Source organism: Ceratotherium simum, chromosome 30, assembly GCF_057802395.1.
Source record: "Ceratotherium simum simum isolate JZ-2026a chromosome 30, ASM5780239v1, whole genome shotgun sequence".
Lineage (NCBI taxonomy): Eukaryota > Metazoa > Chordata > Mammalia > Perissodactyla > Rhinocerotidae > Ceratotherium > Ceratotherium simum.
The window spans coordinates 37,948,545-37,973,189 of NC_141929.1; the positions used below are offsets into that span (position 1 = coordinate 37,948,545).

General features: G+C 40.9%; 1 protein-coding gene across 1 annotated transcript; it reads left to right on the plus strand.

Moving 5' to 3' along the window:
- Window positions 1-1,731: 1,731 nt before the first annotated feature.
- Window positions 1,732-17,794, plus strand: DNAJA2 (DnaJ heat shock protein family (Hsp40) member A2). The gene is made up of 9 exons (XM_004443427.3): window positions 1,732-1,907; window positions 3,255-3,314; window positions 3,630-3,853; window positions 6,543-6,623; window positions 6,880-7,013; window positions 8,853-9,049; window positions 15,953-16,097; window positions 16,251-16,378; window positions 16,969-17,794. Exons 1-9 carry the CDS (start codon window positions 1,830-1,832, stop codon window positions 17,158-17,160), a joined length of 1,239 nt encoding a protein of 412 aa, XP_004443484.1. The 5' UTR covers window positions 1,732-1,829; the 3' UTR covers window positions 17,161-17,794.
- The last annotated feature ends 6,851 nt before the right edge of the window (window positions 17,795-24,645 follow it).

Consider the following 24,645-nt stretch of genomic DNA (forward strand, 5'->3'; position numbering starts at 1 on the left):
AAGACAATGAGTAGAGATGTGGAGACAGCCTACAGGCAAATGGGCAAAAAACAACTGCTAATACTTAGTTTTAGCTCCTGTTCTAACTACTCTATATGTATTAACTCTTTTAATCCTCAGAACAAGCCAATGATATAAATACTATTAAATCCCATTTTACACGTGAGGAAACAGCCTCAGAAAAGTAACTTGCTCAAGGTCACGTTAATAAGTGGCAGAGCCAGGCTACCAACCCACACAATGTAACTCCACCACAACTTGATACTGCCCCTTATGAACATCTCAAAACGCGAAAAGGAAGTGGGGAAACGGAAATTATTGAGGCCTTTAGTGCATTCAAACCCAGATCTTGTGGGGCACAGAAGAATTCCTTCCCCTAAATAACCTACAGCCTATTAACGGAGTTCAGACTCACACACCAAAATACCCTTCAAACTGCACATCAGACCTCTCTACAAGGGCACCGGCCAAGAGTAGCAGCAACTCAAATGAGACAGCAGTGTCCATCAGGTTGTGGAATCAAGGAAGACTTCACAGAAAGAGTAGTTTTTCGGACAGAATTTCAGGAAAAGGGAAGAGTTAAGTGGAAGAAGCAACATGACTCCCTATCAGTACTCCCCAGCGTTTTCAGGACACACGTCAAACTCCTGGGCATGGTACTCAAGGCCCTCCTCAGGCAGGTCTGGAGGAACACCAAAGGAGAGAGAGCATCCCGAGCGAGATGCTTACGCTGGAGTCTCCAACAGTCCAGGTTCCAAAGGATCAGAACACCTTCTTTCTGTCTCCATAAACCCTTGGTGGGTTGAAGACAGGCACTACGGCTCACTCTTTTCTAACACTCCCCTCCCTGGCCGGGCGTCTGCACATGGTAGCCCGTGGCAGGCGCACAGCACACATTTTCTGAAGCGAATGCAAACCAGTGGCCATCAGTCCCCAGTGTCCGTGCGCCCAGTCTGCCCTGGCCCACCCAGACCTCCGGTGTCGCCTGGTCTCAAAGCTACCCAGTAGGAGACTGAAACACTCGACCAGATGCAACGGGCGCACCTTGGTTTGGCTCTGGATGCCGCAAACCAACCGTGAAAGACATGGGACAATGGTGAAATCCTAAACACGGACTAGCAATTCGATGAAGGAATTAATTTCATTAGCTGTGATGATGTCTGTCTTAAGAAGTCACTTGCTGGATACATATACTTCGGGTACGGAGTGGGGGCGACAGATGGAACAAAATTGGTAAAAGGTAGCTAACTGCTGTACTCGTGGGAGTGATATACTACTTTCGGTGAATGTTTGAAAATTTCCTAAAACACACACACACACACACACACACACACACACATACACACACCCCGAGGGCTGCTGTCGCCGCAAGCCCCGAGGGAAGCAGACCCAGAGGGCCCACCGCGGCGTCTCAGGTTCCGAGGACGAGCTCCGCGAGCGGGCCTCCCGCCGGGCTCGACCCGGCCGCGGGGCGGCCTCTTCAGCCCTCAGCACCCTCCAGCAGCGCCTGCGGAGAGAGCCGAATCCCCGGCGAGCGCCGCGCAGAGGCCCTCCTCAGCGTCCGCCCCGGCCCCGCCGGCACCCCGAGAAGAAGCGCGCACTTCTCAGGCTCCGCCACCACGCACCGCCCTAGCGGCCGCTCGGGGGCGGGCCCCGCGCAGCGACGTCACGGCGCGCCGTGCGCCGGGTCGAAGTTCAGCCCCGCCCCCGCTTCCCCCTCGCTGTCTCCTCGGCCTGCGCCGCCGCCGCCGCCGCTGTGGGCCCGGCTCCGCTCCGTCCGCTCCGCCCGCTCCGCCGCTTTCTTCCCTGCGCGCTGCCGGCCGGCCGCCATGGCGAACGTGGCCGACACGAAGCTGTATGACATCCTGGGCGTGCCGCCCGGCGCCAGCGAGAACGAGCTGAAGAAGGTATCGGGGAGTGCGCCGGCCAGGCAGGGTGTGAGGGCGCGGGCCTGCGCGCTGGGGCGGCCCACGAGCCGGCGCCGGCCGCTGCGGCCCCGGCCGCGGCACTCCGGCCTCGGCTGACCTTGGGCCAGCGGCCCCGCCCGTAGATGCAGCAAGTCAAACCCACCCCTGCGCAAACGCCGAAGACGCTTCCTCCCTCCTTCCCCCGGCGCGGCGCTCCCCGCGCGGAGGTCACCACCTGGAAAAACAGGTTGGACCGAGGCGCCCGCGCATCCCGGCCGGGAGAGGAGCTGTCCGCGCCGGGGCCGGGCCCGCGCCGGTGCGGGGCCCGGAGGGCCGGGCGGTCGGGATGGGCGCTGGGGCCGCGGCCGCGGGAGCTGCGCCCGCCCTCCGCTCGGGGTCCGGCGGTGGCGGGGGTGTGCGGCGGGCATGGTTCTGTGGGCAGGTACCCAGACGTTCGGTGCCCGCAGAGGAGCCCGCCGTGCCCAGCCAGACGCCGGGGCGCGCCGCCTAAAGATAAATAGAGGCCTCGCTATCGCTCTTCGCAGTGCTGCGACTCTTTGGTCTCAGGATTGCAGAGCCCTGGAGGCGGCTGATCCAGCCCCACGGCATCCTCCCGGAGCCCAGGGCATCCGGGTTGCCAGGCTGGGAAAAGGAGACTGGTCCTCCGGCGGTGGGACGGTGGAGGTGGAGTAGCGCGGACTTCCTGTGCCCGACCGGAAGTGCTGGTCCGCGTTATGTAACGCGTGTGTCTGGGGTGCGCGCTGGGGCTGCGTCCCCCCGCCTGGTGCGTGCCGCCCCGCGGGGCTGAGGGCGCCCCAGCGATGATGACCCGGGTTAATCTGCCGTGTGAAGGTAGAACACGGCCTGGCAGTCTTCTTGGCTTCCCTTATGTTGCGGAGAGGGAAGGCAGGAGCTGTCCTGAGTAGGAGTTCTTGCCTTAGTTTCATTTTTAGTAATAATGCTTTGCAGTTTGTAAAGCTGAACCGTCATTTCTTTACGTTCGTTGGAGCCTTTTTGGTCTAGTTACTGGCCATCAAAAACGTTTGACAACAGTGGAAATAGAGAATTTTTCAGTATTTTGGTTTTTTCCAAAGAAAAAATTGTTCTATTGTTCGTATCTGACTTGAACCTATTTTCAAGTATAACTACTGTCTGCTCTGTTATATCAAATTAGTGAGTAAACAATATTAAGATGGAAAATGCTAAACAATTCCAAGGAATGAAAGATACTTGTGGAAGCTTATGATTTTAGGACATTGCTTCTCAGAAAAGTGGATATTAGGTTAGTACTCACAAATCTTTAAACCGGTCTTTGTATGTAACCTTTTTTTTAATCCTTTATTACAGGCCTACAGAAAGTTAGCCAAGGAATACCATCCTGATAAGAATCCAAATGCTGGTGACAAAGTAAGTTAAGATATTTGAGATTTTTTTCCCTGAAATTTCAGTTTTAAACTTAAATTGCTCTCTTTGAAAAAAGGAATGTTGTAAGAAAAGTCCATCTATGTCCATAAAGCCAAATTTTTATGTTAAAGAGTATTTTGGTTTTGCAATGGGAATACTAACATTCTGGGCATTGGTAGGTAGGAAATAGGAACCAGAATCAAACTAAAGGTGACTTGCAACTTTTATTAGAGTTACGTGGATTCTAGATTCCTGTAGCCTTTCCTCTCTCTTCTCTTTGAAAATTCAGTTGTTTTCATTTTTACTTTTTCTTTATAGTTCAAAGAAATAAGTTTTGCATATGAAGTACTATCAAATCCTGAGAAGCGTGAGTTGTATGACAGATATGGAGAACAAGGTCTTCGGGAAGGGAGCGGCGGAGGTGGTGGCATGGATGATATTTTCTCTCACATTTTTGGTGGGGGATTGTTTGGCTTCATGGGCAATCAGAGTAGAAGTCGAAATGGCAGAAGAAGAGGAGAAGACATGATGCATCCACTCAAGTAAGTATCTTTTTCTTTTTTAAAAAAATATTAAGTGCTTTGTTTTCAAGTAGTCATATTCAGTAGAGGAAAAAGTATCAAAAAATGTTCCATCCCTCATCAGAAAAAAAAAATCTTCTATTTGCCTTACTGTCCTCATTGGGTGATTAAATTGAATTTGATAGCCTGATGCTTGTATGTTGCTACAAATTTTAAAGGATTGTTGGTGTTTTTACTGCGTAGGAAGATGATTTTGTTATAAGCTTCTGAGGCTGCTTGTTACTATATGATTTAAAATTTCAATTATGAAGATTCTTTTCTTTGACGTCTGTAAATCTTCCAAGTTACTTTTTATTTAAAAACTTACAAAGTAAGTGACTGTCTGGCTAGTTTGTTTACATGTTACAGTCACTCATTACTTGATCCTCAATGTGAACTCTCCTAAAGTGGTTGCCATGGAGCTTGCTGGCTTCAAGCCTGACATTAACCTGCCAACATATGAATGGTGCCTGACCTTGATCTTAGACTTCGAACCCATGAATATGAACCCTCTATAATATGAACATAACTATTTCAGTTTGCAAAATTTGTGAAGTCTTTTATCTGTTAATTTTTTCGTGAACCAATGATGATTTTACTAGTGAATGCCAAAGAAAGTTCAGTGTTTATTTAAAATATTTAATATTATCTAGTTTATACATTTGAGTAGATTAGAGGAACTACTCTGTTACATTGTTTGAGTCTCATTCTTAAATTTGTTTGTATTTTAAAAGAATTTATCCTCAGAAATAAATTATCATTTGGATATCATTCCAAGAGTGATATTCGTGCTCCGTGGGTTAGTTCTTCCATGTTTTTGTTTGATGTAGAAATGGTCTGAGAAGTAATAGGATTGAGAGAGTGCTTGCTGTACCTTATAGTTCTTCATATTCTCTTTAAAAATTTTTTTCATACTATACAGTAGATGCAGTTTAACGTTATTTAAAATTTTCCTGTTATTATAGCATTTCATTTTGAGTGGCTTTATAGGATTCCAGTCCGTGATTTATTTAATCATTCACCTTTTCTGTAGAATGTTGCCAGTCTTTTTCTATAATAAATAGTGCTGCCTTGAGGATCTTTATATCCAGCTTTGCCACTTCTTGGCAGAGATTCCCAGGCAGGCGTCAGTGTTTTGAGGCTAATGAAGACAACTAAATTGCCTGGATTGTGCCAGTTTAGCCCCACTGGTGAAGAATGCCAGCTTCGCCAGACCATTAACCCACATTTTTCCTTCCTTGGCCATGTTTGTTGGAATGAGGATTTTTCTGGCCTCTTAGATAATGGTTTTGCATACTAATTGTAATTTAATATGTAGGGGGTAAAAGACCTACCTATTGTTTTTTGTAAATGACTTGGTTAAAGGTTCTTTTTTTTTTTAAGAGAAATAGGGCGAGTTTTACTTGAGCCAGAGTGAGGATTATAACCTAGGAAGGCCTTAAAAAGTGTTCTTCGGTTAAAGGTTCTTAATAAGGAGTATAAAAGACAGGTGCAACCAATTGCTTTTATCCAATTGCTTTTATCCAAGGTTAAGCCGTAGATATGCTGTTGTTTGGAAGTGTTGGTAATGTTTTGTCTGTAAGTGTTTTGTTCTCATACTACATAGAATGTATAAAAGTTTTAGCTTAAAATAACAATTTTGAGAAAGTTTGAATACTACAAAATAGTACAGGTGCTTTGCAAAATACTTTAACTATGTTTTTGTTTTTTACTACTAAAACAGAACTAGAGTTTTACTACTAAAGGAGATTTAAAAACACAATGAGAAAGGTAGAACCAAATTAAATGCATTGCTGCCAGATCCTAAATGAATAGTATTTTTGAGACTTTTGATGTACATAGATTTTTTTTGAGATTAGTGTGGAAATGAATGGTCCTATAAATCAAATATGTTATATGAATAAAAGTGAGTTGTGTTTTGCCAGTTGTATGTTTTTAATAGGCTTTTTAACTCAACCTTTTTGGGTTGTCAACCCCTTTGAAAATTTGGTAAAAGTTGTTCAAATACACAATTTTGCTTATAATTCAGTGTGTTCTTCAGACCTCTAAAACTTGTAGGCTCTCTATTGAAAACCTGTTCTTTTCCTCTCTGTCGCACTGTAGATAAGGGCACTTTTTTTTTTTTTTTGTGAGACATATGCAATCTAAATGCTTCCTATGAGTTGTAATATAACTTTGTAGCCTTTCTGAATTGTCCTTGGAGGGAGCAGAGCCTTGTAATAGAGCATGGACTCTGGAGCCAGGCTGCCTGTGTGATCTTGGGCAAGTTACTTAACCTTTCTGTGCTCAGTTTTGTCTTGTAAAATGGAGACAATAATTGTACCTTTTTCAGAAGATTCGATTAGGTGGAGGGCTCCTGCCTGAGGCTAGAAGAAGGTTGTGATGCTTGAGTTTGTGCAATTATCAGCTTTCTCAGAAAATGCAGTGTAGCAGACTGTTGGCCTGATCCTGTAGGTTCTGGCTTTGAGCACCCTATATACTGTCCATAGCCATAAAATCTTCCTGCTAATTTAAGTCACAAAATAAAACCTTAGGTTGACTTAATGTAAGATGTTTTTGAATTCTTTGTTTTAAAAGATTAGAGTGAGATTTGCTATATCAATTGTCACTTATATCTTGTATTTAAGAGAACTTGGCAAAATTTGATTGAACCTCATTCTTTTTTCCCCAGAGTATCTTTAGAAGATCTGTATAATGGCAAGACAACCAAACTACAACTTAGCAAGAATGTACTCTGTGGTGCGTGCAATGGGTAAGCGTGTGTTTTGGTTTATGATGTAAATTTCATCTGTTCTGTCATTGGCACAGTTAGTCTACACCAGGTAAAAATTGTTCATGATTTAAAACTAACTACCCAACAAAGAACATTTTCTGATACGTCTGAAAGTCAGTTTAAATACCATTCATTGGGAGTTGAAAATGAGGGTGAAAAACACAATTCCTGTTTATCATGGCCTATTGGAATGGTCTATGGGCAAAAGTTTAATTTATACTTTCTCTTGCTTTAGCCAAGGTGGAAAGTCTGGAGCTGTTCAGAAGTGTAGTGCCTGTCGGGGTCGAGGTGTACGCATCATGATCAGACAGCTGGCTCCAGGAATGGTACAGCAGATGCAGTCTGTGTGTTCTGATTGTAATGGAGAAGGTACGCATGCCAGTGCTTCTCTGCTCTTATGTTGAAATGAATTGGGAATGCAGAAATTGGAGAGGCTTGCGATTTTTCTTTTTTAACGTGTGTTTCTATTTGTCTTACTAAAGAAAAAATAGAGAGTTCTAAAAGAAAAATGTGAAATAATTATTCCATTATGCATAGGCCCAATGAATACAGATAAACAGTCAATTTGTATTATGTTCAGTGAAATGTTAGTCTTTTTTAATTCCAAAAAGACTGGCAAAGTTTTTTGTCCCTTTGTATTTTCAAAGGTTATATTTGATAAAGAGGGAGACAGCAAATTGTTTAGTTATCATTCTGGTAAGTGGAGGATTTTACTGTAAAGCTTTAGTTAGTTTTTAAGGGTAGACATTGGGATTGATGCTCTTCCCACAGAAGTAAATGTTTTAGGCTTTGTGGGCAGAAATGGTTTTTAAACCTACTACTCACCTCAACCCTAATTTTAGCACTTTTATAGCCACAGACAATATGTAAACAAATGGGCGTAACTGGCTTCTAATTAAACATTACAAAAACAAGGGCATGTCCAATTTGGCCTGTGGGCCTTTGTTTGCCAACCCCTGTTCTAGAGCAGTGCTATCCAATAGGATTTTTCTGCAATGATGGAAATGTTCTATATATGCAGTGTCTAGTACGGTAGCCACTAGCCACCTGTGGCTATGGAGTACTTGTAATGTGGCTAGTGCGACTGAGGAACTGATTTTTTTTTTTTTTAATTTTAATTAATTTAAACTTAAAACTAAATAACCACAGATGGCCTGTGGCTACCATATTGGACAGCACAGTTTCAAATTGCTTTTGAGCATCCTTTTCCAAATTGCTTCTGGAAGTGATGAGATAATTTGGAGAAGCTGCGTATTATATTCTCCTGCTAGAGAGTCTCAATGCATTTTACCTTATTAAAGTTTCTAATAATTCCCACTATTAAGAAACCAAAATTGACTGAAATCTTTTCTCATGTACCATTACCACTTTTAGGAACTGGTGTTTTGTAGAACATATTTTGCAAAAGCAGTGTTCTAGAAACAGTCCCTGAAGTTATTAATTATACATGTCATCTAAGCAGTAAAGTGTGCCAGTAATCAGCCATTAGAAATCAATGCTATTTTTTCACAGTATACTATGTATAACTTGAGTTTTACTTTATTATACCACAATAAAATGTTTCAAAAGAGTGCATAGAAGAGAAAAGAAGCTGTGTTATCCTAAACATGGTAGGGAGGTACTCAGTGTCAGCTAAAGTTCAGTCAGCTCCAGTTGATTTTGGATAATTCTCAATGATGCGTACCTCAATAAAAGGAAGGTCCATGATGGGGGACACCTGAGCAGGGTTTAGTCTGTGAAATAAATAAAATCCAGTACCAACTATACGATGTGATAATGAGCCATAAAGGATATTTAAATTTTTATTTGGGTTGTGTCTGTCAACAGAGTTAAACTTAAATGAAACTAAGACTGAAAACAAAATAATGAAGAAACACTTGTAGAAGCTTCAGCATCTGACTAGCCATTTCGTTTCCTTGATCCTTAGGCTTTATTTTACCTTTAGGAAGTAGAGTCAGGAGCCAAGAAAGTATTGTTGTTTGAGGTACATTGCAGTCTGAAACGAGACTGGGTAGCTGGGTCCTTCAGTACCCTGTAGTAAGATGTGAGTTTTTGTTATGAGGAATGATACTTTAAAGAAAACTTTAGGTAGCAATTAAAAGAAGTTCAGAAAATTTCTTTAATGAATAAAGGCATTTTCAAGACCTGTCTTACTTAAGAGTACAGTATAGTACTCTTGCTGGAAGTTTGAATGACCTCTCTTTGCAGGAGAGGTAATTAATGAAAAGGACCGCTGTAAAAAATGTGAAGGGAAGAAAGTGATTAAAGAAGTCAAGATTCTTGAAGTCCACGTAGACAAAGGCATGAAACACGGACAGAGAATTACGTTCACTGGGGAAGCAGACCAGGCCCCAGGAGTCGAACCAGGAGACATTGTTCTTTTGCTACAAGAGAAGGAACATGAGGTAATCTCCTTTTTGTTTGTTTTATTGAGAAATGGGTCTTGGGCCGGCGCTGTGGCTTAGCGGTTAAGTGCATGCGCTCCGCTGCTGGCGGCCCGGGTTTGGATCCGGGTGCGCACCGACGCACCGCTTCTCTGGCCATGCTGAGGCCGCGTCCCACATACAGCAACTAGAAGGATGTGCAGCTATGACATACAACTATCTACTGGGGCTTTGGGGGAAAAAATTAATAAATAAAATTATTTAAAAAAAACACAGAAATGGGTCTTGCATGCAAGATACAGCTTAGATCTGTTTGGGTTCGCTGGAGTAACACTGATCATAGATGAAGTTGTTATTGTTAAGTGGTTAGGCTGAGTTCATAAGAGCTGTCTGGTTTGTTTAGTACAGGCATACTTCAGAGATATTGCAGGTCACTTCCAGGCCACTGCAACAAAGTGAGTCACACGAATTGTTTGGTTTCCCATTGCATATAAAAGTTATGTTTACACTGTAGTCTGTTAAATATGCAATAGTATTATGTCTAAGAAAACAATGTACATACCTTAATTAAAAAATACTTTATTGCTAAAAAATGCTAACCATCTTCTGAGCCTTCAGCAAATCATAAATCTTTGCTGATGGAGAGTCTTGCCTCAGTGTTGATGGCTGCTGACTGATCAGGGTGGTGGTTGCTGAAGGCTGGGGTGGCTGTGGCAATTTCTTAAAATAAGACAACAGTGAAGTTTGCCACTTGAGTGACTCTTCCTTTCATGAACAATTTCTCTGTAGAATGTGATGCTGTTTGATAGCATTTTACCCACAGTAGAACTTCTTTCAAAATTGGAGTCAGTTCTCTCACTCAAACCCTGCTGCTGCTTTGTCAACTAGGTTTACGTAATATTCCAGATCCTTTGTTGTCATGTCAACAGTCTTCACAGCATCTTCACCAGGAGTATATTCCATCTCAAGAAACCACTTTCTCTGCTCATCTACAAGAAGCAACTCCTCATTCGTTAAAAGTTTTTCTTTTTTTTTTGTGAGGAAGATCAGCCCTGAGCTAACATCCATGCCAATCCTCCTCTTTTTGCTGAGGAAGACCGGCCCTGAGCTAACATCTATTGCCAGTCCTTCTCCATTTTTTCCCTTTTTCTCCCCAAAGCCCCAGTAGATAGTTGTATGTCATAGTTGCACATCCTCCTAGTTGCTGTATGTGGGATACCGCCTCAACATGGCCGGAGAAGCAGTGCATTGGTGCACGCCCGGATCCGAACCCGGGCCGCCAGTAGCAGAGCATGCGCTCTCAACTGCTAAGCCACGGGCCCGGCCCCACGTTAAAAGTTTTATCATGGGATTGCAGCGCTGCAGTCACATCTTCAGGCTCCACTTCTAATTCTAGTTGCCATGCTGTTTCCACCACATCTGCAGTTACTTCCTCCACTGAAGTCTTGAACCCCTCAAAGTCGTCGATGAGGGCTGGAATCAACTTCTTCCAAACTCCTGTTAATATTGATATTTTGACCTCTTCTCATGAATCACGAATGTTCTTGATGGCATCTAGAATAGTGAATCCTTTCCAGAAGGTTTTCAATCTACTTTGCCCAAATCTGTCAGAGGAATTACTATCTAGGGCAGCTCTAGTCTTACAAAATCTATATTTTAAATAATAAGACTTGCAAGTTGAAATTACTCCTGATGTTTTTACAGCTGATCCATGGGCTGCAGAAGGGATGTTGTCGTAGGCATGAAAACAACATTAATCTCATTGTACATCTCCCTCAGAGCCCTTGGGTGACCAGGTGCATTGTCAATAAGCAGTGATATTTTGAAAGGAATTTTTTTTTTCTGAGCAGTAGGTCTCAGCAGTGGGCTTAAAATATTCAGTCAAACATGTTGTAAACAAATGTGCTGTCATCCAGGCTTTGTTGTTCCATTTATAGAGCGCAGGCAGAATAGATTTAGCGTAATTCTTAAGGGCCCTAGAATTTTTGGAATGGTAAATGAGCATTGGCTTCAACTTAAAGTCACCAGCTGCATTAGCCCCTAACAAGCGAGTCAGCCTGTCCTTCGAAGCTTTGAAGTCAGGCATTGACTTCTCCTCTCTAGCTATGGAAGTCCTAGATGGCATCTTCCAATATAAGGCTATTTCATCTACGTTGAAAATCTGTTGTTTAGGGTAGCCACTAATTATCTTAGCTAGATCTTCTGGGTAACTTGTGCAGCTTATGCATAAGTATTTGTGCTTCACCTTGCCTATTATGTTATGGAGATGACTTCTTTCCTTAAACTTCATGGACTAACCTCTGCTAGCTTACAGCTTTTCTTCTGCAGCTTGCTCACCTCTTTCAGCCTTCCTAGAATTGAAGACAGTTGGGCCTTGCTCTGGTTTAGGCTTTGGCTTAAGGGAATGTTGTTGCTGGTTTGATCTTCTATCCAGACCACTAAAACTTTCTCCATATCAGCAGTAAGGCTGTCTTGCTTTCTTATCATTTGTGTGTTCACGAGTGGCACTTTTAATTTCTTTCAGGAACTTTTCCTTTGCATTCACGGTTTGGCTGACTGGCACAAGAGGCCTAGCTTTTGGCCTGTCTTACCTTTCGATGTGCCGCCTTCACTAAGCTTAATCATTTCTAGCTTTTGATTTAAAGTGAGAGACTTGTGACTCTTCCTTTCACTTGAACACTTAGAGGCCATTGTAGGGTTATTAATTGGCCTAAATTCAATATTCTATCTGAGGGAATACGAAGGCCCAAGGAGAGGGAGAGGCATGGGGGAATAGCCAATCTGGCTGGTCAGTGGAGCAGTCAGAACACACACAACATTTATCAATTAAGTTTGCCATCTTAAATGGGCACAGTTTGTGGCGCCCCAAAACAATTAGAATAGTAACATCAAAGATCACTGATCACAGACACCATAACAAATAATGAAAAAGTTTGAAATATTGCGAGATTTACCGAAATGTGACACAGATGTGATGTGAGCCGATGCTGTTGGAAAAATGGCACCAAAAGACTTGCTCGACGCAGGCTTGGCACAAACCTTCAATTGCAGTAAAGCAAGGTATGCCTGTAGACCAACAAGGCAGGTGTAGTCAGAAGCACTGTAGAAGGTCATAGCTCTGCCACTGCACTGTACCCTTAAGTAATCCTATTGTCTCTACCCCATTTTCCTTGTTTATGAAAATACGGGCATTGGACGGGGTGATCTAAGTTTCACTGTGAAACTCCTTTGATGGGTGGTAAGTGGCCAGGGCTTCAGTCGCCAGTGCTGCTCTGTTGATTTGTTTTACATATCAGGTATCCAGTTGAGCTTTTCTTGACATAAAATCTTCTGCCGTTAAAAAAAAATTTTTATTTTAAGATTTCTGATTGAATATGTATTGTATCTGTTATGTACAGGGCAAAATGAACCAGTCTGTGTGATCTAGTATATGTTATTTTGATTATACTATTGCACCTATATTTTTTAATGTGCTGTATAACATACTGTAGATCTTTATTCATGAAGAATGTGTCTGGAGCTCTTCATGAAACACCCCTTTAGTATAATCACCCAAATTCTTGAATATTGAAGCATTTGACAGGGTTCTGGCTTCGTACTTGATCACATTGACTCGAGTTCTTCTGAAAGTCTTTACTTGTACATCACAAGTCAACCACTTTTTTAGTTTATGCTAAAATTTTCTCCCATTTGATGGTGATTTCTAGAAATAAAGTAAATTTTAAAAATCACTTCAAGTATCCAATAGAGAATAAAGCCATGTTGAGTTGCAGATTCTGGGAATTTGATTAGATTCCTTCCCTCACTGGGTTGTGACTTGCTCTCCTACACTAGTTTTTCTCAGGGTATACTAGTCAAATTTCTTGCCTTAGCCAAGCTATAAATTACTATGTGGTTCTTGGCCCTTCGTGGATATTGCCAAATCTACAAATGGCAAGGGTCTCCTAGATTGCTAAAAAATAGGAGTAATTTCTACAATTCTGCCTTAGGGTCTTGTAGGTTGAAATATTTTAACTCTTACAAGATTCTCTGTTAACTGGCATTTTAGCCACTTCCTCATTTGTTTAATTTTGCCTTCCATGAACAACACCATACAAGGCATAAAAGACAGAAAGATAGAAAGACAGCCAAGTAAATGAGACGTTTATAATCTGCTTGGTATAGAGTAAATATATATTGTATATATATTTAATATATATAATATAGAGTAAAATGTATTATAAGATGGTGCAAACAGCATGTGGGTATTTTCATTGATATATCATTGGAACAGTTTGAGGGCACTTATCAAATGATGTCTGGCAGTGCAGCAGAGGGAGGGTAGTGAGGAAGTAAAGAAGTAATGCTTATTTGGAGGAGAGTAAAGATGGTGTTTTTGAGTTTTTGGCATGTCAAACTGATGGTGAAACCTTTTTTTACCACTAAGTTCAGTCTTTAATGTTGCTATATAATTAAATTGGGATTTTTAAAATAAAGAGCACTGGATTTGGAGACAAGGGACTTAAGTTCTGACTCTCATTTATTAGCTTTGGCTTCCTGGGGCTTGGCTTTGCTTGCTAAAAACAAAGATAGTCCTCCCTCAGAAGGATGTTGGAGAATCAGATGAGGGAATGAATAAGCTGCTTGTCTTTCTGGGGCTGTAGGGAGGTGTTTGGAAGTAAGTTACTTCTTAAAACTGTTGGCAGCAGTGGAATTGCATGCAATTTCCAACAGACAGCAGATGTAACAGGTTGTCTCAAGTAGAAAATAGAAGATGGTAAAGGTTAGAATGGAAGTTCATCTAATAAGAGGTCACAGGTTCTTCCTTCTTGGTTTTATTATGACCAGTAAAATAAATTTGAGCCCAAAATGAGATTTAGGCATCTTATTTAATTTATACCACTGAAAATATTAACCCTCTGAAGAAAACTTGACTAGTTTGAACTAGTTCATGAGAAAGCTTGTTATTTTGTTTTGGGCTTTTTTCCCCCCCATTCCTAACACTTGTGCTGAAGGAATTGTCAGGCCATGAGGTTAGGGTGGGTGCTGTAGCTGAAACACAGTATAAATCTTCTGGTCTAAAAACGTTCGATTTTGAGAGTGCTATACATTACGTGTATTCATCTTTCTGTATAAGTGTTTGTATATTTTGGTGATCTGGCTACCATTGTGCGTTTGTACAGCAAAGAACCACAGTATTTGGTGATGTTAGTCCCTCCTCAGTACTCTATACGTTTTTCTTTCAGAAATTATTATAGCTTCTAAGTGTTTTACTGTCTGGTTCTTGGTAGTCCCTCCTCATTAAATCTTGTTTTCAGAAATTCCCTGACTGTCCTTGCTTTGTTTATTCTCCATTTGAATTTTAGCATCAAATTGTCTAGCCTACCCACCACTCCCTCTGGTCCCCTCCCCCCAAAAAACAACTGTGGTATCATTTTTTTATTAGAATCACTTTAAGTTGAGCTCTCCTATCCAAGAACATGATATCCTTTCTTGCTCTCTACTTCTTATATAGCTTTCAGCAAAGGATATTTGGTTAAAGATGGTTCTTACAACACTAATATTGTAAGATTTTCAGAAATCCTAGCATTTTATAGTTGTAAAAGCATTGGGAAGTCCTGCATGAAAGAAATCTTATTGAAATTAATTTTCCCACCCTTTGTGAGAAACACTTGAGTAAATGTACATAGATATGCATTCAGTGGTTCTCAAACTTTAGTGTACATTAGAATCATAAGTGTCCTGGTGCTGCTGAGGCTGCTGGTCCAGGACCACTGGTCAAGATAAGGGTTTGAGGGGCCGGCCCCGTGGCATAGTGGTTAAGTGCGCACACTCCTCTTCTGGCGGCCTGGGTTCAGATCCCGGGCGCGCACTGACGCACCGCTTGACAGGCCATGCTGTGGCGGCGTCCCACATAAAGTGGAGGAAGATGGGCACGGATGTTATCTCAGGGCCGGTCTTCCTCAGCAAAAAGAGGAGGATTGGCATGGATGTTAGCTCAGGGCTGATCTTCCCCCCCACCCAAAAAAAAAAAAAATAATGGCTTGAGATGAACTTTCCTTCATGGGTAGAATTAGGAAGGTAATTTAGGAAAAGAAGATATGTTTCAGGTTTCCTCTTTTCCCTGAATGAACTGGCCAGCATTATTCTTTGGAAGACAGACTATCTTATTGAAAAAAATCTAGGTAACCTTCACTGCAGTTACTTTTGTTTCATCTTAAATTTCAGAAGTTAAGTGTAGATACTTGTAAATTCTAATAAGCAAAAATTACAAGTCGGGCATGTGTGAAATTGGATGTATTTTTCCTACACATGGAAAGCTCAGAACCATTCTTGTTGTTTATTGAATAACCTTTGCATTACCTAGTCCGTAGGCTTATAAGCCAGCTTGAGCATTTGGTGTTTGATTTACATCTAAAATTCAAAGCATCTAAGCAAGTTTTGAATTTTAGGTGAGATAAAACTTGTTTGTGTATATGTGAAGCATGGCATTGGCCTCTTGACTAGCTTAGCATTACATATTGAGCTTTTTATGTTAAACTTGGACCCTCCCCTTCCCGTGTTAGGATCATGTCTGGGCAGCACTCCAAGGTGAACCTGTCCTACAGAATCCCGCTGGGCCTGTTACACCTCTTTGCTCAGAGGCAGGGTCAGGGAATGGGCCTTAATTGCAGAATATACCTTGTTCTGTTTTTGGAGCCTCAGCTGTGCCTTATAAGCCATTGTTTTCCCAATTCCATTGCTTTTCTGATAGAAGTTTTTAGCATATTACTTGAGATTAGCTAGGTTTCCTTATATGAATTTAGGGGATTAGGGGTGGTGGCGGTTTGGCTTTTGCAATAAATGGTAGAATTAAGGTTTTGAAATTGATTCAAGGAACACAGCACAACAGAATATGGCTCCATAATTTTTTTTAAGAAATGTTTTTATGTGCTTTATTTGTAGGTGTTCCAGAGAGATGGGAATGATTTGCACATGACATATAAGATAGGACTTGTTGAAGCTCTGTGTGGATTTCAGTTCACATTTAAGCACCTTGATGGACGTCAGATTGTGGTGAAATACCCCCCTGGCAAAGTAATTGAACCAGGTAAATCTTGATTTTTGTCTGATCCAGGATTTCATGTGTTCTTTTACAATTTGTAATTTTTTATAGTAGGTGAATCTCAAAAGAATATTATTGAGCGCCTTTCTTCTTCGGTAAAATTCTTAATAGTTTTTCTCTTGATGACTTAAATAATAGGATGTGTCCGTGTAGTTCGAGGTGAAGGAATGCCACAGTATCGTAATCCCTTTGAAAAGGGTGATCTTTATATAAAGTTTGATGTGCAGTTTCCTGAAAACAACTGGATCAACCCAGACAAGCTTTCTGTAAGTGTTCTCTCAATTTAAGCAACAGATGATTGAAAGTTTAGTAATGGTTGTGTTTCTTTGTCATCTTCCATTTGTTTTTCGTGCTAAGATTAGACTATACAATTTATAAAATTTTACTTTTTAAGTATTTGAGTGATTAATGGGCTGTCCTAGTTGCTACTGAGGTGAGGATTGCTGGTGTAAACATTTATGGGGCCAGGCAGGGGATGGTAAAGGAGTAAAGCGGACTGGGTGTGAGGTGGTGGTGGGAAGATGGGGACTCCCTGGCAAGCAGATCCCTCACCTGAAGATCAGGGCATCTCCCAGCTTAGCATATGCTGGTTGTTCCATGCAGGAAGCCATGTCTCGTGTGAAATTTTCCAGTGTTTAAATATTGGCAACTAACTCCAGGCTTTTTTTGTTTTCTAAGCAATAGATGGGTTGCACAAAAGATGTCTGCATATTTTGCCTATGGGTCATCAGTTTGTGGTCTCTGGCTTAAAGTGCGAACTTAAACTCTCAAAGGAGCATAACACCTTGGATTGTATCAAAAGGGGGTGTTGATGAAGATCTTACAACTAACCTTATTTTTGTTTGTTCTAATGAAGGAACTAGAAGATCTTCTGCCATCTAGACCAGAAGTTCCAAACATAATTGGAGACACAGAGGAGGTGGAGCTTCAGGAATTTGATAGCACTCGGGGCTCAGGAGGTGGTCAGAGGCGTGAAGCCTATAATGATAGCTCTGATGAAGAGAGCAGCAGCCATCATGGACCAGGAGTGCAATGTGCCCATCAGTAAACTCTGCAAACAAATTGCACAGGTGGATTTTCTTTCCACGTTTGCCTGGTTTGTTTCCAGCCGTGCAGCTGGAGTGTCTGGTCAGTCCAGATGAACTGATGGACATCTGTTGGTCTATGTGTAACTTTTAAAATTGGTATAGTATCTACAGAGTGTATAATTTAAACTAACCACAGAGCTTTACATCTTCATTTCGACTGTTCTGTAGCAGAATAAAGCACTTGAAAGGAGACAAGACTCCCTTTCACACTTGGGTTATAAGTTTCAGTCCTGGTATCTGTGCTTGATTTTTATCAGTTTTGTGTAGATTTTATGTTTCATATTTTAAATTCAGATCCCATATTGTAAAGTTTGTGTACAATTTGTCCTGAAGCTTTGTGTTTGGCTGCACCTGCATAAGCTGCTACAAATAGAATAAAGAATTTCATAGCCTGTGTCTATCATTTAGATGCATGGAAAAATGGGCTTTGCACACAATGGGTTTGGAGCTGACTGGGAACAATGGAAAAAATAACAGCTGTGGTTGTAAAGTTTTTTAGTTTGTTTTTTTTTTTTTCTGTTTTTGGTTTTTTTTTTTTACCATCTTGTGAAAGGTTTCTGAAACGCGATAATAAAAAGCAGTTGGTGTAAATTATTCTTTGTGTCACATTTTTAGAAGGAAGACATATTTTGAACTGTAAAATGTATCCTTAAATGGGAGAATGTATGCTTAGTTTTGGTTCTTAAACAGCCTTTAAAAACCCATTGGCCTGAAGCTTATGCCTCAGGTACATGCCCATTTTATAGTTTTAAAAGTTGAAAGAAAGTTTGATATGTTGGTAGAAACAGGCTTTATTGGCTTCAATTGATGCTTTGTGTAGAGTCAAGGACATCTGAGTTATATAACTCATAAGTTAGGATCCTGAGCACTGGGGCCAGGTTAACCTAGCTTCTGTATCTCCCCCCCACCCTTTTAAAAAATAAGGTAACAGCAAATCAATATTAGAACCATGTCTGCCTAGAACCTGTTAAAATGCTCTGTTTTCATTAAATGTTAAGTTCAAGATTCTCTGTCTCCATTAAGTTGAATATTTGAGATTGGGGGAAGCATTGATTATTACTAATGTTTTATAGAAAAATAAGACTCTTAGGCTGATATGAGAAAAATCAGGTAAAACTACTATGAAAAGGATGTTGTGTTGCTCTTCTTTCCATCTTCTATTACCTTCTTTTCATTCCCAGAGTAGATATTTTTAGAACACACTTTAATTTTAGGGAAAAGAGACAGCAGTTGTAAAAGAACAAATGGGGGAAAACTGAAAACTAAAAATTTTAAATGTATTATGCCATCCCTGAGCCTAAATATAGTTCTTGTAGTTTATTTCTAGGTCTGCCAGAACCTGAATGAAAAAAAAGTGTCCTGGCATTAATCAAGGCCTGTGAGGTTTAAATTATTGCTCTATCCAGTCTACCTCCATTGTACAAAAACTATTTTACAGCCAGCCTGGGCAAGATTCAACAGCATAGTAGTTTTGTATCCAAGGGTCCTTCCCCACAACCACATTAAGCGTAAGAAATGCAGTGGCAATATAAAGTTTGTAGCCTTTCCAATAAAGGTTTATAAAACATTAGAATTGTTCAGTGTAACTTTCTTTGAATTCTTCTACCGAGGTTTTTTGACTATAGCAAAGAAAACCATAAGGAAGGAGAGTAAAACCGTGTTAAGATCTGTTATTTCACTCAGTCTACTTGCTCTACTTTGTAGAGCACCTGTCTAGAAAATAAGCGTATATAGTGTAATCAACACAAAGAATCTTATAGAATAGCTTTACTGAAATATAATTCATATACGATTAAATCTATCTTTTTAGAAAGGTATATAATTCAGTGATTTTCATTGTATTCAGAGTTTTGCAGCCATCACTGCTATGTAATCCCAAAACATTTTTATCACCCCGGAAAAGAAACCCCAAATCTATTAGCATTCACTCCCCATTCCGTTCCCCAGACCCTGGTGCAATCACTAATCTAGTTTCTGTTACTAAGGAGATGCCTCTTTTGGACATTTTATATAAAATGAAATTGTAACAATATGTGGGTTTTTGTGACATGTTAATTTTGTATGTTTTCAAGGTTCATTCCTGTCATAGCATGTATTGGTACTTTATTGCCAAATAATATTCCATTGTATGGATAGACGTTTCTTATCCATTAGTTGGTGGACATTTGGGTTTTTTCCATTTGGAATAGTGCTGCTATGGCGTTCACGTACAAATTTTTGTGTGGACATGTTTTCCATTCTTTTAGAGATATACCTAGGAGTGGAGTTGCTGGGTCACATGATAGGTCTTTAATCTTTTGTATGCCACACTTTTCCAGAAAGGCTGCAGCATTGTACAACCCTACCAGCAATGTATGAGGGTTTCAGTTTTTCCACGTAACTGCCAACATTTATCTTTTTTATTATAGCCATCCTAGTGGGTATGAAGTGGTTTTGATTTGCATTTGTCTAGTAACTAATGATGTTAAGCGTCTTTTCACGTGCTTACTGGCCGTTTGTATATATTTGGAGAAATGTCTATTCAAATCCTTTCCCTATACTTTATTAAGATTTTCTTAGTTTTTACCTTTTTCTGTTCTAGGATACCATATTACATTTAGTCCATATCTTCATAGGCTCCTCTTGGCTGTGATAGTTCTCCGATTTTCTTTTTTTTTCTTTTTTTTTTTCTTCTTTTTTTTTTTTTTTTGTGAGGAAGATTGGCCCTGAGCTAACATCTGCCAATCCTCTTTTTGCTGAGCAAGACTGGCCCTGGGCTAACATCCGTGCCCATCTTCCTCTACTTTATATGGGACGCCGCCACAGCAAGGCCTGACAAGCAGTGTGTCGGTGCTCCCCTGGGATCCGAACTGGAGAACCCTGGACTGCCACAGCGGAGCGTGTGCACCCAAACCGCTTGCGCCACCAGGCTGGCCCCAGCTTTTCTTTGTTTTTGATGACCTAGACAGTTTTGAGGAATACCTGTCAGATATTTTGCAAGCTGTCCCTTATTAGTATTCTAACAGTACTAGTTGCAGGAATGAAATCAGTATAATGTTTAAAAGAAAAACCTATTTCCTCTGCTCAGCACTTCTGACACTACCTCGAGTTAGCGCAGACCCCAGAAGTTAAGAGCTCAGTCCCACATGACTGCCCTGACTTCAGACACCACATGTCCCGAGATGTCTCCTGCACTCTAAAATCAACTGGTTAGAAATCAGGGTACCCACAGCCCCTTCCTCAGGTTTGATAATTTGCTAGAATGGCTCATAAAATTCAGGAAAACACTTACTAGATTACCAGTTTTTTGTAAAGGATACAACTCAGGAACAGCCAAATGGAAGAGATGCATAGGGCAAGGTATGGGGGCGTGATGCAGAGCTTCCATGCCCTCTCTGGCACGTCACTCTTCCCGCTCCTTGATGTGTTCACCTACCTGGAAGCTCTCCAAACCCCATCCTTGAGGGTTTTTATGGACGTTCCATGACATAGGCATGATTGATTAAGTCATTGGCCATTGGGGATTGAGCTCATTCTCAGCCCCACTCCCCTTCCGGAGGGGTGTTTGCTGAAAGTTCCAACTCTCTTATCATGTGGTTAATTCCTCTGGTAACCAGCCCCCATCCTCCAAGAGTCACTTCATTAGCATAAACTCAGATATAGTTGAAAGTAAATAAAAAAAGACTCCTCCCACCCACTCGGGAAATTCCAACAGTTTTAGGAGTTCTGTGCCGGCAACTGGGGACAAAGATCAAATACATATTCATTATTCTATCACAATACCACAGTGTTATTTCAGTGAAACACTTCAGCACACATGTAGCATGTTAAAAACTCTGTAAAGGCACATGTATAACAGTTGTTTCTACAAGTACTACTTAGGTGAATGAACCAGTATGGTGCTATTTCAGTGAAATATTGAGAAACCTTGCTCCCACCATCTGCCAGCCATTTGCTTAGTTCAATTCTTGTATCCACGTACAGTGTATCAGAATTGTTAACCCATGCCCACGCGGGCAACAACTTGATCAACTAGAGTGTGGTGCTAAATATAGTTTCTTTTTCTTTAATTTTACAGACTCCAATTCCAAAGGTAAGGAGGTCAGCGCCTCCCCACCCCCTTCAGTGAGACTGTTTCACGTGTTGTGTAATATAGTTAGATTGTGTGTTGCATTCTGCATTCCATCCTAGGACACCCCCTCACCACCTCCTAAATAGTTTTTAAGAATCTGCATACATTAAGGGTGAGTCTGTGCTGTAACGTTCAATGTGTTTTGACAAATGCATAGTGTCATATCTACTATTATGGTGCCATACAGAGTAGTTTCACTACCCTAAAAAAATCACCTGTGCTTCACCTATTCAACTCCTCCCCTGTCCCCCTCCTGAACCCATGGCAACTGCTTCTTACTGTTTTGCCTATTCTAGAATTTCCTACAATTATAGTCATATAGTATGTAGCCTTTTCAGACTGGCTTTCACTGAGCAATATGCATTTAAGATTCATCCATATCTTTTCCTTGTGTGGTAGCTCATTTCTTATTATTGTTGAATAAGATTCCGTTGTACGGAGGTACCGCAGTTTGTTTACCCTTATTAGACATTTGATCTGCAAATATTTTTTCCCATTCCATGGGTTGTCGTCATTTTCTTTATAGTGTCCTTGGAAGCACAAAGGTTTTTAATTTTAAGTCCAGTTTATCTACTTTTTCTTTTGTTACTTGTGCTTTTGGTGTCATATAAAGAATTTTAACCAAAATTGGTAATGTGGGAGATGACCTGCAGTGTTCACTGTGGTATAGTAGCTGCTTTACGTGCCACAGTCATCTGGCCCTGGGAGCAGGCACGACATTGTAGACGCTGTCTAGTAACGATCATTTCCCTGGGAAGCCTACAGGAAGTCACCGTTCAACAACTGTATCAGTTAGGTCTTGTGTATCTTGCCCCAAGTACTGATTGTATCCACTCATTTTCTTGCCTCTCCCTGCCAACCATTTACTTATGCCACAGAGTAAGTTAGATCCATAAACCTAGACTTCCTTTTCTGGCATGCTACCTTGGAAGCTTTATGTTCTTTCAGTGTTAAGTAAACACATTTTAGATTGATATAAATAGCTGGAGTTTGATTACAAAGAGATGCATATAATCTAATAATTACTTCAAAAGTCTTGTGATTAATTCACGTCCAGTTGCAAGGGATTTTTCCTCAAAAAAAAAGGACACCGGAAGACCTGACTTCTCAGCTATAGGAAGAAAAGGACCTGAGAGCTCTTGAGCAGTGGTAGGTGGAGACCCTTCAATCCATGATGTATTTTACCCGTCTATGTGAACAGCTAATCCCCTCGTGATCTACAAATTATTTTTTTTGTTAGGAGGGCTGTACGTGATCATTAAAAAATCAAACATTACAGAACTATGTGACTTGGAAAAATGAATAATCCATTCTCCCTCAAATCCCATACTCATGAGTCTATCAATAAAAACAGATTAGTTTGTTTTATTTTGTTTTGTTTTGAGGAAGATTGGTCCTGAGCTAACATCTGTTGCCAATCTTCCTCCTTTTTTCCTTTTTTCTCCTCAAAGCCCCAGTAGATAGTTGTATGTCAAAGTTGTACATCCTCCTAGTTGCTCTATGTGGGACACCGCCTCAGCATGGCTTGACGAGCGGTGCATAGGTTCACGCCCAGGATCTGAAGATCGCACCCTGGGCTGCTGAAGATTAGTTTTTATGCAACTACTTTTACCAGTTTCTCATGTGTAGGTATGTAAAAATGGATACAACTTATTTTACAACTTTTCTCTGGTTTTATTATTCCTTTGCTATCTTTGCATACTAATATATAAAGATCAATATCTTTTTAATGATCTCAAAGTTCTGTTCGGATGAAACATTATTCAATCTTCTATTGATAGATATTTGGATTGTTTCCAATTATTTCTTATTACAAACAATGATATGGATAACATCTTCATAAATATGTCTTTATGCATTTGTACACAGTGCACAGATTACAAAGTTCAGCTTATAATGCGTAGAACACTGGCACATAGTAGAACCTAAATAAATATTTATTGACTGAAGAAGTGCCTCTTGATCTTCTGAACCAAATCTAAGATCTGGAGGGTCTGAAATAATGACCTATATCCCTAAAAAGGAACTCTACAAAAATAATATATGCCTGTGAGTATACCAGAATCAGGGGACAGAACCAAAATATGTTTAAAATGAATATAGTCCAACAGTGTTAGACACCAGTGATTTCTCAACCTCTTCACCAACAAGGACCTCATGATGAAATATTTTGCTTGCCAAACAAGTTATGATTAGTCATGCATCACTTAAGAATGGGGACACGTTCTGAGAAATGTATCATTAGGCAATTTTGTCATTGTGTGAACATCATAGAGTGTACTGAAGGGGAATAAAATTTGCCACCCCAAAATGTGTCTCTTCAACATGAGGATTATTTTAGGCTGATTATTTTTAAGAAACGAAAGACTCAGAAAGCTTTTCTTGTTACCTCCCCCTTAACTGCCTAAAAGAATTCAGATTAAAAAAACCTGTCTCAGAGCCAGCCCTGATGGCCTAGCAGTTAAAGTTAGGAGTGCTTTGCTTTGGTGGCCCGGGTTTGGTTCCCAGGCACGGAACCACACCACTTGTTTGTCAGTAGCCATGCTGTGGTGATGGCTCACATAGAAGAGCCACAACTTACAACTATACATAACTATGTACTGGGGCTTTGGGGGACAGAAAAGAAGAAAGAAAGAGGAAAATTGGCAACAGATGTTAGCTTAGGGCACATCTTCCCCTGCAAAAAACAAAACACCTGTCTCAGGAAGCAAGCTATCACCTTAGCATAACAAGAAGTAAGTGGTAGACAGGGAGGAACCTAGAAAAGCTTGTTTGTTGGGCTCCCCTCTGTGTTCTTCTGTTTCTGTGTGGCCAAACACTTGTTTTCCAAATGTTTGCTCCTTTTCACCTACCTGTGAATTGCCCGCCTTCCCTTTAAAGTCCCTGATTCTCCCCCATCCACTCAAGATCCTCTTTTGTCTTTATCTGAGGATGGTATTTAAGATGAGGGCTTCAGCCATTTTGGCGAGTTATTCAGCTTTCCTGGGTTTCTCCCATGTATACATGTTATTAAACTTTTGTTTGTTTGCCTCCTGTTAATCTGTCTCATGTTAATTTAATTCTTAGCCAGAATAACCTAGAAGGGTAGAAGAAAACTTCTTCCTCCCCTACAGTACTTACACAAACCTAGATGGTATAGCCTACTACACACCCAGGCTATAAGGTACTTATCTTATAGGACCACAGTCACATATGCAGTTCATTGTTGATCGAAACTTACATTATGCAGTGCATGACTGTATTGAATTTTTTTTTGCTGAGGAAGATTCGTCCTGAGCTAACATCTGTTGCCAATCTTCCCCTGTACTGACATTTTTACTTTATTAAGGCACAC

What these genes read in the sequence shown, in the direction of transcription:
- DNAJA2 (XM_004443427.3), top strand. Translation starts at nt 1,830, where the DNA reads ATGGCGAACGTGGCCGACACGAAGCTGTATGACATCCTGGGCGTGCCG. An exon ending in GACATGATGCATCCACTCAA is followed by an intron (nt 3,854 to 6,542) that starts GTAAGTATCTTT and finishes TTTTTTCCCCAG; the next exon opens with AGTATCTTTAGAAGATCTGT. An exon ending in TGGCAAAGTAATTGAACCAG is followed by an intron (nt 16,098 to 16,250) that starts GTAAATCTTGAT and finishes CTTAAATAATAG; the next exon opens with GATGTGTCCGTGTAGTTCGA.